Source organism: Pipra filicauda, unplaced genomic scaffold, assembly GCF_003945595.2.
Source record: "Pipra filicauda isolate LSUMZ 115617 unplaced genomic scaffold, ASM394559v2 scaffold26_size5592650_pilon, whole genome shotgun sequence".
NCBI classification, from domain to species: Eukaryota; Metazoa; Chordata; class Aves; order Passeriformes; family Pipridae; genus Pipra; species Pipra filicauda.
In genome coordinates this window covers 271410-285046 of record NW_024104387.1, presented here as the reverse complement: position 1 = coordinate 285046, position 13637 = coordinate 271410, and the positions used below count along the sequence as shown (strand labels likewise).

The window sequence follows — 13637 nt, the reverse complement described above, 5'->3', positions numbered from 1 at the left end:
AGAGAGGAGATCAAGGTGGGAGCCTGTGGCTCCATTGGAAGTGCCTAATCCAAGGTGGACTCTGCCTCCCTGGGCATCATTTCTGGAGGGTCATGCTGAAAGGATGATGGCAGGATGTTTACAAGACACTGTTTTCTTTTGCCACAGATTCTAAACTAAAAGCAACATAAACATGCAAAGCCTAAGGTGGCCATCACCCCAGGCACTATAGAATGAGGGTTCTCAAAGGATTTAGAGGTGAAGGACTGCAACCCCGCAGCACATGCCTGTGCTGGGAGACGTCTGGTCTCAATCTGTGATTTTACCTGTCTCCACCTTTCCCACAGACAGGTTTTCAGGATGGAGTTTTCCCTTTGTTTCCTTCCAGAAAAGCTGCTGTTGCCTCTCTGCTCAAGGCACTCACAGCACAAGGTGTGGCTCTGCTGCTTTTGTGGTGGTGCATGAAAGGTGTTTCATTGTGAGTCCATGTGCACCTCGTGGAGCTTGTAAGACGTGCGCATGGGCCATTCAGGTTTTGCACAAAGAATAGAAAATATTGGCTAATAGAAAATATTTGACTGGTTTTGTCCGAAATGACAGCAACAAGATCCTTCCATTTCTGAAGATCTGAGTGAACATAGTAGGTTTTGGGCTGAGCATAGGTTAGACCAAGCCCCATTTACGTAGGAGCTCATTACTGCCTTGGAGCTGCAGCAGCAGTGTCATGATTACTAGTGAGTCTTTCTAAATTACTTCTTCTTCTCCTTCTTTCTTTCCTATCACAATCATGCACACTCTGCCTGGGAAGGGTAGAAAGACATTGAAGAGTCCATTGCAGCTTCTGTGCCTTACATCTTTGTGTCTGTGTGCATTTCCAGGGGCCAAAGGGAGAAAATGTTGGTTCAATCACTCAGCCTCTTCCCAGCAGCTACTTGATTTTCAGAGCAGCCTCCGAATCAGATGGTAAGTTTTGGGTTTCATTTGCTTTCTCCAGATTGCATACTTTCTGCTAGTTAAAAAAATATGTTGATGAAAAAAAATTGGTGTGTAAAGGAAAAAAGGGCGACTCACCCAGCCTGAGATGCTGCTTACTTATCAGTGGTTGGAGTAGATCAAGCAGACTACAGGCACATTTCATTTCCCTCCCTGAACAACCACCTTTCTGTTCATGTGTATGGAAGAAGGACCTAGGCTTCTAAGAGAGGAAAAACACTAAGTCAGTATAAAGTAAAGGATGAAGAGAATTGATCCCAAAATTTAGATGAGAGGGGGGTTTAACTGTTTCCTCAGTTCAGCAGAGACTTCAATGTGTTATCTGCCTACGTCTTACACTAGGTAGGGATCTGTTGGAGGAAAATGGCATAGAAATGTTGAAGAACTGTTGATAGATATCTTTCAGCCACCAGAATTTTCCTGTAAACTTGTTGTGCCAGGGTTTGCAGTGTAACAGGCCCAGATACTGGTAAACCAGCCCACATCTAAAATACCATTCTGGGAATTCACAAAATTATGGAAGGCAAATTTAGGTCAATATATAACAGACATGCCAGCTTGCTATGTGAAAATCTCTACAAATGACTTTAGTGGACCTGAAATATCAGTGATTTATAAGTAGATAAGAAGATTAAAAACATGTTCTCATTCAATTTGACCTTCAGACTACTCTAATTTTTTTTTTCTAGCAAATTAACCCAGGCTGTTCATTTTATGGATATTTTTCACCTACCCCACCAAGGGGGGCTCATGTATCCCATGTGCTCCTTACATGGAGTAGAATAGCTTTAGATTTGTTCTAATGTCACCTGTAAAGGCTCTCAAGCTAGCAATATCTCCCAAGAGATCATCAGAGGTAAGACTTTTCTAGCTGTGATCTCTCTCTCTGGGTCATACAACATGTGCTGAAAAAGCACAAAATGGACCATATCTGGTACATGAGAATTTTCAGTATCAAAATGACTGTGGGAAGTTTTCTGCCCAGTGAATTATTACCTGTCTCTGTTATCATAAGAGCTTAAAATAGTGAGTTACCAGAACACATTTTGAAAGCCAAAATATTGGCCAAGATTCTTGGGAAGCATGCAGAGGCCGGGCAAATGAAAGCAGAGTTACTTTAGAGTTTAGCATGATTTTCCTTTACTTTGTCTCTTCTCAATGTTAGATGAAAAGCTAATGTGGTCAAGGGAAGCAGGAGGAACTGAGATACCTCTCAATCAGATATCATAAATGTGTATGTAGAAAGTAACTAGGGCCTTTGGTTCAGGATGAAATAATATATGCTCTTGAACAGCAATACCCTAGAGCCACCTGCACAGGTGTGGAGCACCCACATTATGCCTTAGAGATTCTGAGACTGGGGAGGTGACTTCTGCAGCCAATGTGAAGTGAGGCTTTGGGATCTGACCATTTAGAAGTTGACTTAAAAAAAAAAAAAGATACTGTATTGCACTAGAAATATTAGCATGAAAAATGGTGCAATTTTCATCTGAGTGAGAGTGTTTGACTTCACATCTGAGGCCAGTGAACAATAAGCAGTGGCCGTACCTTTTGCAGGAAGGGAAGGACATGAGTCTGCAGATAAGAGGGAAGAATATCTCCTTCCCAAACACAAGAGCTGTCTTGGTGCTGTGACTGCGCTGTGCTCCTTTTGTTTGTTAGTTAGCCTTTGTGGGGGCAGTTTGGGGATGCCCACTCCATTGGAGTGGGGGGTAGACGAGCTGACAAATGGGCAAACACATGGGTGTCACACTTGGAGATGAGTGACTTGGAGATGGTATTAAGGTCAGTAGGTCATGTAAAACATGTGCAGACAAAGATACGAGGTGCAGCAACTGTTACATTTAAAGAATTCTATATAAACTGCAGCAAATTAAGGCTTGTACTTTGCAGTTAATACAGTTTGTAAGCCCAGGAGACACCACTGTAATGGTTGTAGACTGCTACACAGCTTCACCTGTTGTAAAGAGGCTGCTCCAGAAGGGTGTGCCTGAATTTGTATCATTTCTTTAATGCACTGGACAAACCTGGAAGATGCACTTATGGTCAAGAGAGATGGAAGATTGAGGTAGAATGAGCTAAGCCAGCTGACACAAGCGGGGCAGATGGAATCTCTTCCCTTGTATCATGTTAGTGTATATTTGTAATATGTTTGCATTTCCTCTGTAGATGCAATGTTGTGTGAATCTACAGCAACTCTGAGGAGGTGTCCTGACTGTGTTCTTCTTAACACAGTCTCCCATGTCAGTGGTGGAAAACGAACCACAAAGCATTTGGCAAATATAACTAACTTGTGGAGTCCTTTGACTTGCTGGGGAATATTGAGTTACAGCATATGTTAGATGTACAGTTCTGCTATCCAGGCAGCTATTTCATGATCAGCAGCTACATGGCCTACTTTTTCTCTCAGCATTTCAGAATCCCTTTTTTCCCCTCTGCCATACCATCTGTGACAGACTGCTGGTAGGATTTAAGATCCTGACTTCTGGACAGCCTGCAGAACCACCGCCCAGCTACAGTAGATTTCACATTCACAGACCACAGCAGCAGTTTTGTGCTGCTTTGTGATGTGTTTTAGAGACATCTGGAAGGTCATATCAGCCTGCAAGACTCGAACTGTACAAACACGGTCGGTCTTTCTTACCAGTTTCAAAAAAGAAAACTGCTTTTTCCAAACTGGTGACTGTGTATGCATTTCAGATTTATGCTGATGAGTGACTTAGAATTAGTAGTTCAAATCTGCCCCAGACTTCCTGCCCAGACCATTCTAGGGCTGTCCCTGAGGTCTCCTAAGCAATGCCCCAGACTTCTGATGCGTTTTGAGTCACCTGCTTAAATTTCACAGTGCAGATCTCCACTTTGCAGCAGGCACTGCCACCAAAGGGGTTACCGGGGGACTTCAAAGTGGCAGATGACCAAGGGTTAAAAGCTTAACAGTGGAACTGTAAACCACACGTTTTGTTCCTTATGTCTGTCCACTCTTTCAGGCATGCTTTGAGTAGTCTCCATTGCCTAATGTGGATGGAGCTGTGTGGAATTCCTCGTGGTCTGGCTCACAGTGTTGTTGTTCTTTGCTAGGCATCTGGCCCTTCCTCCAGAACTGATGCTCTGATCTAGAGAGGAAATTAGATTATTGGAATAAGGGTCACACATAGAAGCAATGAACCAGAAGCAAGATTGCAATTGAAACCAAGTTCACGATGAAATATGTCTCTGGATCCTGGCAGCTCTGGAGAAAATGAAGTTACCTTTTTTACTGAATATCTGCCTTTCATATTCCTTAGACCTTTCACAGCAGTTTAAAATACAACCATTTGCAACCAGACTTCATTATCTCAGTGCATACATTGCACCTACAGCTGAGAGCTCACATCCTTGTATCTTGACAGCCAAAGTGCAAAAAATCATGCACACGGGCACCCAAATAGTACAGCAAAATAAGCAGTCAGCTGAACACGATGACCTTAATGTTCACTGACTGAACCAAATCAGCCTCTTCCTCACAATCCCTGATTTGTGTGCACTTGAGCAAGAATTCATCATTTCCAGGTGACAGTCTACTTCAGGTTGATTTTTAAAATCATCTATCTTGTAAGTGTGAGGCATGAGGCCAAAACTGGATGACTTTAATAATTCAAGAAGAATAATATTCCCTTAGTGATGCCTCTCTGGAGGAATGTATGGTTACTCAGTGTGAGTCTTTTGAAGTCTTAATTGGGAAGAGATTCATCACAGGTGTTCTGTAGCTACAGGAATCCAATGGAAAAGAAGTATAGTCCCAGTCAGATTTCAGTGTGCAACGATGTGATTCCATCTCAAGCGGGTTTTTGTTACTGGTGAGTGCTGAGAGAACATTGGCTGCATCCTCTGTGACCAGCTGTTGCAAACTGTGGCAGGTAGACTTGGCACATCAGATTATGAGTTGTTCTAGGTAACTGATGGTGACTGCAAAGAATTTCAAAGTGAAATAACTTAGTATTTTCAATGCTCTCTTTTTTTTTTGTCCCGTGGAATATTGTAATTTTATATCTATTCAAAGACTAGGACAGACTCAAGTCATTCCCTGAACTGAACTCAGGTTAGCAGCATAAGCACCCTCTGTTGTTTTGATTGACTGGGGGGGGTTTCCAAGAAGGAGAAGAAATGGGTTTTGTCACTTGGTTTTAGTAGTTCCTTTTGTCTGTGAGAAAAATGAGTTGTTGCAAAGATGTGCCTGCTCCTGTTTAGCCTGTCAGCCTCCAGGTTTCTGAATGATGCCAGCAGTGCCCTGCCAACCCGGGCAATGTCCTGCAGGACTTGTAGTGTTTCCCATTTGCACAGCTGTACTGCAGGAATCATCTCAAAGGACAACAAGGTGCTTTTCCAGCCTGCTGAGCCAAAAGGCCTGCAGAAAGCATATGGAAGGTTTCAAAACATATGTGGGATGCATGTTCAGCTTTGTTTTTGCAAAGTTAAAGCAACACGCATCCTTTATTAGCATTTGTTTTCCCAAACCTTTCAAGAGGGAAGGAACTTTGGAACCCCACTGTGTTTAACTGATTTTTCAAAGAGTTTCCTTTTTCAAATTGTTACTGATGACTTGCCATTTTACTATAAACACATATAACAGAGAAAAGGGGTTACAGGCATGCTCAGGGGAGACTCTGGAATTTGGCAGGGGTGTGTGTTGGGGGGGATGTTTCAGTTGAGCACAGATGAGTGGTATGCACATGTGTTCATCTGACATCCTGTTCTCCTGGGACTTCTGTCACATGCCAAATGCTGTGATCATCATTTACTAGAGTGGGAATGGATATTGAATGGCTGTTGAAGCCAATGGTGCAAGGAGAGAGGCTTCTACAAAACAGAGCAGGAATGGGAGCTAGCACTAGCACTCTGCTAGGACATCCACTTTTGGTGCTCCAGGGAACAGCCTTGTCAGAGAGTCTCACTCTCTCCTCTTTGTTCCTTTTGAGCCAAAGGGGGACTGGGCAACCTACCCATATGACCTGTTCAGGTGCTGAGAGATGGGTGATATGAAATGTCCTCCTTGTGCCGCCTGGCAAGCAGAGTTGTCTAGCTGGACTTGACAGTGAGGTGTCATTTCTCCCCATTATTACCCTCACTGAGAATTCTCTTAGCTTGGAGGGAAGATTTCTATTGCCGAGCTTTTTAAATCCTCTGTGTGCCTTGTGAGATACATGGGAGTATTATGTGTAGATGGACTACTTTGCTCTCTCCCTCTTTCATCCTTCCCCCTCTACAGCCCAGGTAAGAGCCACAGCTTACTCTAGGTCTGCCCCTCATAAGTCAGTAACAAAAATACTTTAAATACAATGAAGAAAGGGTCAAGCTCAGAAATAACATTTCAAAGGGAACACTCTGTTCACAGCTCCCAAGCAGAAGGAGGTAATGCAGGTGTTTTGGAGACAACATGATCTCTGCAGAAATTGCCCAGAAGTAATCACTGGGGTGAAGATATTAACATAGCAGATAATCTTCAGTGCACATACAGGACAACCAGGGGATCAGGCCCAGCCAGAGCATCATTTGTGAAAGGAAGGTCCTGCTTGACCAACCTGATCTCCTGCCATGACAAGGTGACCTGCCTAGTGGATGAGCACTGGAACAGGCTGTCCAGGGAAGTGGCTGGGCCACTGTCCCTGGAGGTATTTGAAAGATGTATAGATGTGGCATTTAGGGACATGGATTAATAGTGGCTTGACAGTGCTGCATTATCAGTTGGACTTCATGTCTTAGAGGTGTTTTCCAATGTAAGCAATTCTGTGATTCTATATAATTTGATTTAAGAAGAGCTTAAAAGCCTACGTGGAGATTCTGCCATAGGCTGACAATAAGCTTTTGGGGTTTCCTTCAGAATTTCAACATATGCTCATTTTAAACCACGATTTGTGAAAAATTATAGCTGATAATCAATTGCAATATCTTACATTGAGGCTTTGAACACCTCAAACCTTCTGAAAGAATACTATTGTAATTTTTTTTTACTTCCCTTATATGCATCCTATTGGGCTACTGTTCCTGTTTGAAGGAACCACATTTTGGATTCTTTTCTGATCTAATTACCTTGTATACAAAAAATCCTACTTGAATCAACCACTCAAAATTAGAATATGTGAGAATTAAGGCAGTCATGTAGCCTTCATGCAGACTGCCATGGCTGTAGATGACAGCCTTTAATTATGAGACCACATACTTTTCTCCCCTTCTGCAGTTCCTGAGGGAGTGAGTAGACCTGTGAGGTAAACATTAAGTAATCCAAATGCTAACATTTTTGTGTCATCTTCACAATAAAGAAGAATATAACTCAACAACAAGGTCACTCAAATGTAAAAACACTTCATAAAGGCTTTTAGCAAGGAAACGGGTTTATCTTGTGTGCAATCCCTGTAATTGAGAGAGTATAATTTTATAGTGTTGAACTGCAATTAACACACTTGCAGAGAATGTAACCTTTTCATTTGCAGAGGTAAGCCCTTATTTCACCTTTGGGTTAGTGTCATGTATTTGTTTGGATTCACAGCACCACCTGATGGCTGAAGACCCATTTCTTAGCTTGGGGATGGTGTACATCCCTTCAGTTCATTTTCTGTTAGGAATGAAAATAAGGGTGTAGACTGATGCCATTTCTGTTTTCTGCAGAGTACAAGTAATGCTGACTGCTGATGAACAGTGAGTTCCTCTAAAGTTTTGTGTATCTGCCTTGGACTATTAAAATGAATTTTTCATTTTTAATTTTTTTTTTAAGTTAGGCTCTTTGAATAAGGCTTCAACAAAGATCCAAATTACTCATAACCCCTTCCAGGGAGTTATTTAAGGAGATGAAAACCCCAGATATATTGTGTAGAAATTTCCTCTGGTGATATGGTGAACCCCAAAGTTTTGACCAAGCCTGTAAGCTCATGTCAGTACTGGTGAATACCTGTGGCAGTGGGGGTAAAAGAGATTCCCATGAGGCTGTGGCCAGTGTGGGTTGCTCCACCTACAGCCCTGGGGAGGGTTGGGCTGCAGGGGCACAGCGAGGGAGATGTCAGAGGGAGGCTTTGGGTCACCCTTGCCACAACCATGCTAAGATAATGTGTGTACATGGGTGCTGCAGGGCACTGAGGAGACACGACTGCCCCAAAGGGCTCATGCTGCTACAAACCAACCTACCTGTCAAAGCACCTGTTTTTACAAGCCCACTGAATATAAAAATATCTTGACATATGCAGCATTTCCAAATGTCAAATAATGCAGTCCTCACTCTGTGGAGCTGGAAAAGAAAAGCAAAGGTAAAGGCAGAGGTAAGTCAAGGCAGGGAGCCTGAGTAGGAGGGTGCTCTCTTGTGTGGAATAGCCTGAAACAGGAATAGCCTCCATCTTGGTGGGTTTGGGGGAGAGGGGATACGTAGGAGGAAGTGGATTTGTGCTCAGTGCAGCCATTAACTCTAATGGGTTATCCATGCAAATCCTCCACAAGGTGAGAAGGGAATAAATCTCTGCTTGTAAAGCCTTAATGCAAGAATATTTGTTAAATACAAAATAGTGTGAAATCAATTCCAACAGCATTCAATCTTTTATTAACCATTATTTGTGATGTTATTATTAAATCAGAAGCTGATGCTGAAGGAATTTATAGGATGAAATTAGAATAAGTCATGGGCTCTGCAGTGTTTGTGGCTAAATGTTCAAGTGCAATTCTTCAAAGATTTGAGGTATTTTTATTTTTCTGGTGCAGCTTTGTGTCAAAGTGCTGAAAGCCACTCAAATGTATAAATGTGTCTTTATATACATATGTTCTAGAGGTTTTTTTAGACTCTCATTGATCTTCTTATAAAGCCATGTTTTGGTCATATAGAAATTGATGGGAGTTCTGCCCAAGAGAACAGCACGTGCTTGATGCTGTGTGATAGAACTGAATGTAATGGGAAAATTTCCCAAATGCGATCTAGGAATGAATGTGGTCCAGGGAAAACCTGTTTGTAGCACTTGCCAAAAGTGAGCAAAATCCTTTTGTTTTCTTCACTGCCTCTCAAGCACGCTTCTAATTATTACAAAATGTATTCTGAGAAGTGTAATGAAGAGCTCTGTTTTACATGCTTGAAATTAGAGGATAACTCCCTTGATACTCCGGTTCTCGAATGTTCAGCCAATTTGCAGGTGTCCTGGCCTCATTAATGACTGCACTATAGAAGCAGGCTCTTTTCAGGTACTTCCAGGAATACAGGAGCTCCAGCACTGTGGTGGTTAGGCTTTGACACACAGCTTTGTAGTCTTGTACGGATCATTGCAAACAGAGCCGAGAGTCAGTTTGGATTCCCGTGCTTTTCATTTGCTGTCTGTCTGTGAGACCTGTGCAGGCCATAAGGAAATCCAGTGTGGCTGTGCATAGGTACTGCAGTTTATCTTGTCTCTGTGCCATGCTTAAAGCTGCAAAACAGACCCCTCAGGTTAAGATATTTTGTGATAAGAAAAAATGATGTTCCACTCAGATTATCTGATGGACTAGGCAGAGAGAAGGAATGAAGAAAAGGAGAAAAAAAATGCAGAGAAAGAGGAAGGTGACCAGCCTGACAAGCAACTCTCTCTAGTCTTAATCACTCTGGCAAATATTGACCATCCTGCATCTTGGTCGGGATGATTGTTACTGCAGCACTACACCCTGTGCAGGACCCCTGAGCAGGCTGCAGTTCAGTGATCTCAGACTAAGCAGGAATCACTCCTGCACAGCACAGTGGCTCAGCATCTATTGGGTAGTGTGTGTGGTGGGGATGGCAAATGCTGAACATGTTTTTGGGGTGTATTACTTGCAGACATGAGTTGCTAGGGGATTTGAAAGCACCATACCCGTACACATTTCCTGCATCTCAGACTGAATCAGAAAGGGGCAAAGGGATATGAACAAGTTCATATCTTAGAAGAAGAGGTGTTATTAGAGAAGAGGAAGTTGGATGAGTTTCCCACTGTATTACCAATGCAGATGTATTACTCATGCAGCCACTAAAACACACCATTTCTGGCAAGATAACCTAGGGATTATTTATAGGAAGACTATACTGTACACAGTGACCTCCTGAATTTTAATGAGCTTTACTCCCAGGCAAGAAGCTTTTGAGAAGCAATGCATGAATTGTCTTACTTACTCTCCTATGCTTAAATAATTATTTTTGTTTTGACAGGCCGATGCTGGCTGGATGCTTTGGAACTTGCCCTTCGTTGCTCCAGCCTCTTCCGTCTCAGTGCCTCCAAGCAGGGAAAGGATGGAGAAATGAACTGCTCGAGTGATTCTGCGCATGCGGGGATCAACCACCTCTTGCACACAAGTGCTATGTCAGACCAGGAGTTCTTCCAGTAAGACGGGGCTGTCACTTCTTAATGCACAGAGAGGTGTTTTATGGCTCAAACTTTAGCACAATCTAGCCAGAGTCCACTAAGGAAACCTGTTTAAAAACCAGCCTGTATATTCTGCTGCTTGAATTCCTCGCTAATATATGGGCTTGGTGCGTATGAGGTTTGTTGCCACGTAATGCTTGAGCACACAGACTGGGGGGAACCTCAGCTGTGTTCATTTGCACATAAACAATAACCAGTTTTCTTCTATCCCCTGCTTGGGCCAAAATGGTGTCTGGAGATGTTGGCATGAAAAATGGGTTGCCTGAGTAAAGATTGCAGAATCTAGTTGCTAGAGCAGACCTGCAGTTACACAGACAAGTTACTAACAATGTCTGTGTGTTGCTAGCACATATGGCTCTGAGACTGATCTATTTTTTAATAATGTGTTCTCTTTCCTAATAATACTGTGTCATAGTCAGCAGAGTGCACACACTGCATACTTATTTTTATAATTACTTTCTCTCTCTACAGGGGTTTTGAGTGGTGTCCAATTTCTTCCTCGATGCATCAGATAAATTTTTATATAAGCTTCCTTTCTATTCATATTCCTGGTGTTACTGCAGCATTTTGGAACAACCCACATCAAAGCTCTGTAGGCATTAAAAACCCCCAGGCCTTTCTGTTGCTTATAGCTGAATAAGCAACTTCAAAAATCTTTCTGGTATAGACATTTGGCCTTTGGAGTGGGAACTGGGAGGGGTAGTGTCTATTTCTAGTTCTGCTGATTCAAATTTGATTTTTAAGGCTCACAGCAATGCACCATTGGTTACGCAGTTTTCCGGGTAGCAATTCTTGCAGTCTGCAAAGATGAAGCCTTGCACAGTGGGACCTCATCTTTAAGTGGTTTTCTTAGGCTCTGTTATAACAGCAGGGATCTCAGTCCTGTTCAGAGTGTGAAGGTATCTCTGGTTCCATGGGACTGAAGGGGTGGCAGCATTTTGGTCTGACCTGTGCCCTGAAAGGCTCTGGTATTCCCAGCATGTGTTGTCCAGTCCTGTTGTTTGGGTTTTTAGTTAGAATGTGAAGAAGAGCTTTACTGAAGAGCAATGGGAGAAGAGAAGGAAATCTGATGTGTTACCAGGGCATGTGCCCTGATATTTATAAAAATGCTTCTGTTGTTCTTGAGCTTCTTCCATTAATACTTTACTTTTTAATTTCTTTATGCCTAAGAGAGAGTCTCTGTGCTTGCTGTGATAATGAATTCAGGAATGCAGTGGACTTATTTTTCAGCTGATGAATGTGTGTACAGAAATACACATAATATTAAAATAGAGCCTGTGGCACTGAGAACATTCAGGCAAACCCATGGCTACTATAAGGAGGTGCAGAAGATACAGTTAAAACTGTATTAAAGTATTTCTTCAAAATATGATGCGTGAATGACACTTAAATGTGCCTCTATTTCACTTCGTAGTAGTTCAGCATTAAAAGCCCTCTTGAATTATGGGTCTCAGCAATACTAGCACACATGGCAGAGTTTTCAGCAGGACAGAGTACCCATAAGTGGAATCAGATTTTTGTGATAGGCTCAAATTTTAGCTGAGTCTGGTTCAAATCAGGTTCAGCATCTGGTCGTCTGGACACTACACTCTCTTTTCTGAGTCCTACCACTGTTTTGAATGTGTACCTGGATTCCCCAGTGCTCAAAGCCCAGGGGAGTTTGATGGTTGCAGGATAGGGGGCTGACTTGCTCTCATCCCTGAAGGAACAAAGAACGTTTAAATAAGGGAGAAAACACAAAACCCAAGACGTGCAAGTGCTGAGCAGAGGGTTTTTGGTTGCCAGTGACAGTGACTTCCTCACAGGGATTCAATCATTCTAATTAAATGCTTTCCCTACAGGGAATCTTACCAATTAAATTGGCATGCTGTTGTTAGGGGGCCAGTTAATTACATTTAACTCTATCTTCAAATTAGCCAAACTACTCTGTCAAGAACAGAAAAAGAAAGGGGAGATGATGGATATTATAGGGAGAACAAAACCCCCTTGGGAGCTGGCAAAGGCACATTTTCTGTTGAGCCAAAGTTACATTTGTCTGCTGGCTGATTTGCTCCTTTCCTGCTGGGAAACAAATCAAGATTATACAGTGATTTTAAAATCCATGTCTTTAGTAGTATATGAAAATGAGAGGGAGAGAACAGTGCAAGTGAATCAAAGGCTAAAGCACTGTGTAAACTGTTGATTTTAGACAAGAGACCTTTAGGTACCAGGCACTCTTCTTTTTAATATGAGGTTGTATTTCTTGTGGCTTCCATGTCTTATCTCCAGCAACTCCAGGAATCTGGCTGGTTACTGGTTTGATAGGAGCTTAAGTTTTTTCTTTGCTTTGTGTAGAAGAGTGGTATCAAATCCAAAAAAGTCCTGGTCAGTGACTGATGTTTCCAGGAATGCCACTAAAGGAATAAAGCACTGGTATAAGACAACTCCAATATGCTGAAATGGTAAATTAGTCATGAAGAATTCCAGGCTATTCACATTCATGGTGGAAATCCAGTGCTGACTTTTAGCATAGTTATTCCCTCCCAGCTTTTACAGCCTGATTCAAAACCCATTGGAAGCCCCTGGGAAGTCTTTACACTGATTTTATTTCAAGCTCATGATGTGGCTTTTGTTTTTAGGATATCATACGTATTCAGTGATAATTCTGTTTGGAGGAATAGAAGAGCCTGGCTCCACTCCAACATTTCATATTTGTTCCTGAGAATGAGGAGCATCTGTTTTCCCTTTGGTTCCCCAGAGTGGCTGCTTCGCTCTGGATGTGTTAAGTCTTGCCTTGTTTGTGGCTGGTGGGTAATCAGTCCACAGCTGAGTGAACTTTCATGTGAATTTATTTCCCACTTGGACTAAATCTGAAATCCTTGAAAAATAATGGGGAGGTCACAGGAAACAGAAAATCATCACTTATTCCACTGAAACTTCAAATACTTCTCAAATGTGCAGCAGGTGACACTGAAAAACACTTGCTCTTCTTACAAATGTGAGATAGAAACAAGGGCTACTTCTCAGCCATGAACCAAAAGCCTTATAATGCACTGTTTTATAAGCATTTTTATCCCATGGAGAAAACTTTCACTAGGTAAAGGGAGCAAAGCAACCACAGGAAAAACTCACGTATTTAGCTGATCATTGAAAAAATAAGAAATAAATTATGTATTTAAATGATCAGCAATTAATAACTTCCTGAACCTACCATCTAGGAAGTAGCTGTGGTGAGGAATCATGGGATAATCTCTCTAGACAGCTCTCACCTCATCTTTTTTCTCTTTTATTATCTCAAACTAATGTATGCAT

The 13637-nt window shown here is 42.1% G+C and overlaps 1 protein-coding gene across 6 annotated transcripts in view; it reads left to right on the top strand.

Annotated features, from left to right (window-relative positions):
• The window catches only part of OSBPL5 (oxysterol binding protein like 5), a 177857-nt gene that overhangs the window by 139160 nt on the left and 25060 nt on the right, over positions 1–13637 (top strand). For all 6 annotated transcript variants that reach the window (XM_027737253.2, XM_039382452.1, XM_039382451.1 and 3 more), the window contains exons 8-9: positions 858–942; positions 10133–10304. In XM_027737253.2, coding sequence (XP_027593054.1) covers positions 858–942; positions 10133–10304 — 257 coding nt within the window. The remainder of the gene's footprint in view (positions 1–857; positions 943–10132; positions 10305–13637) is intronic.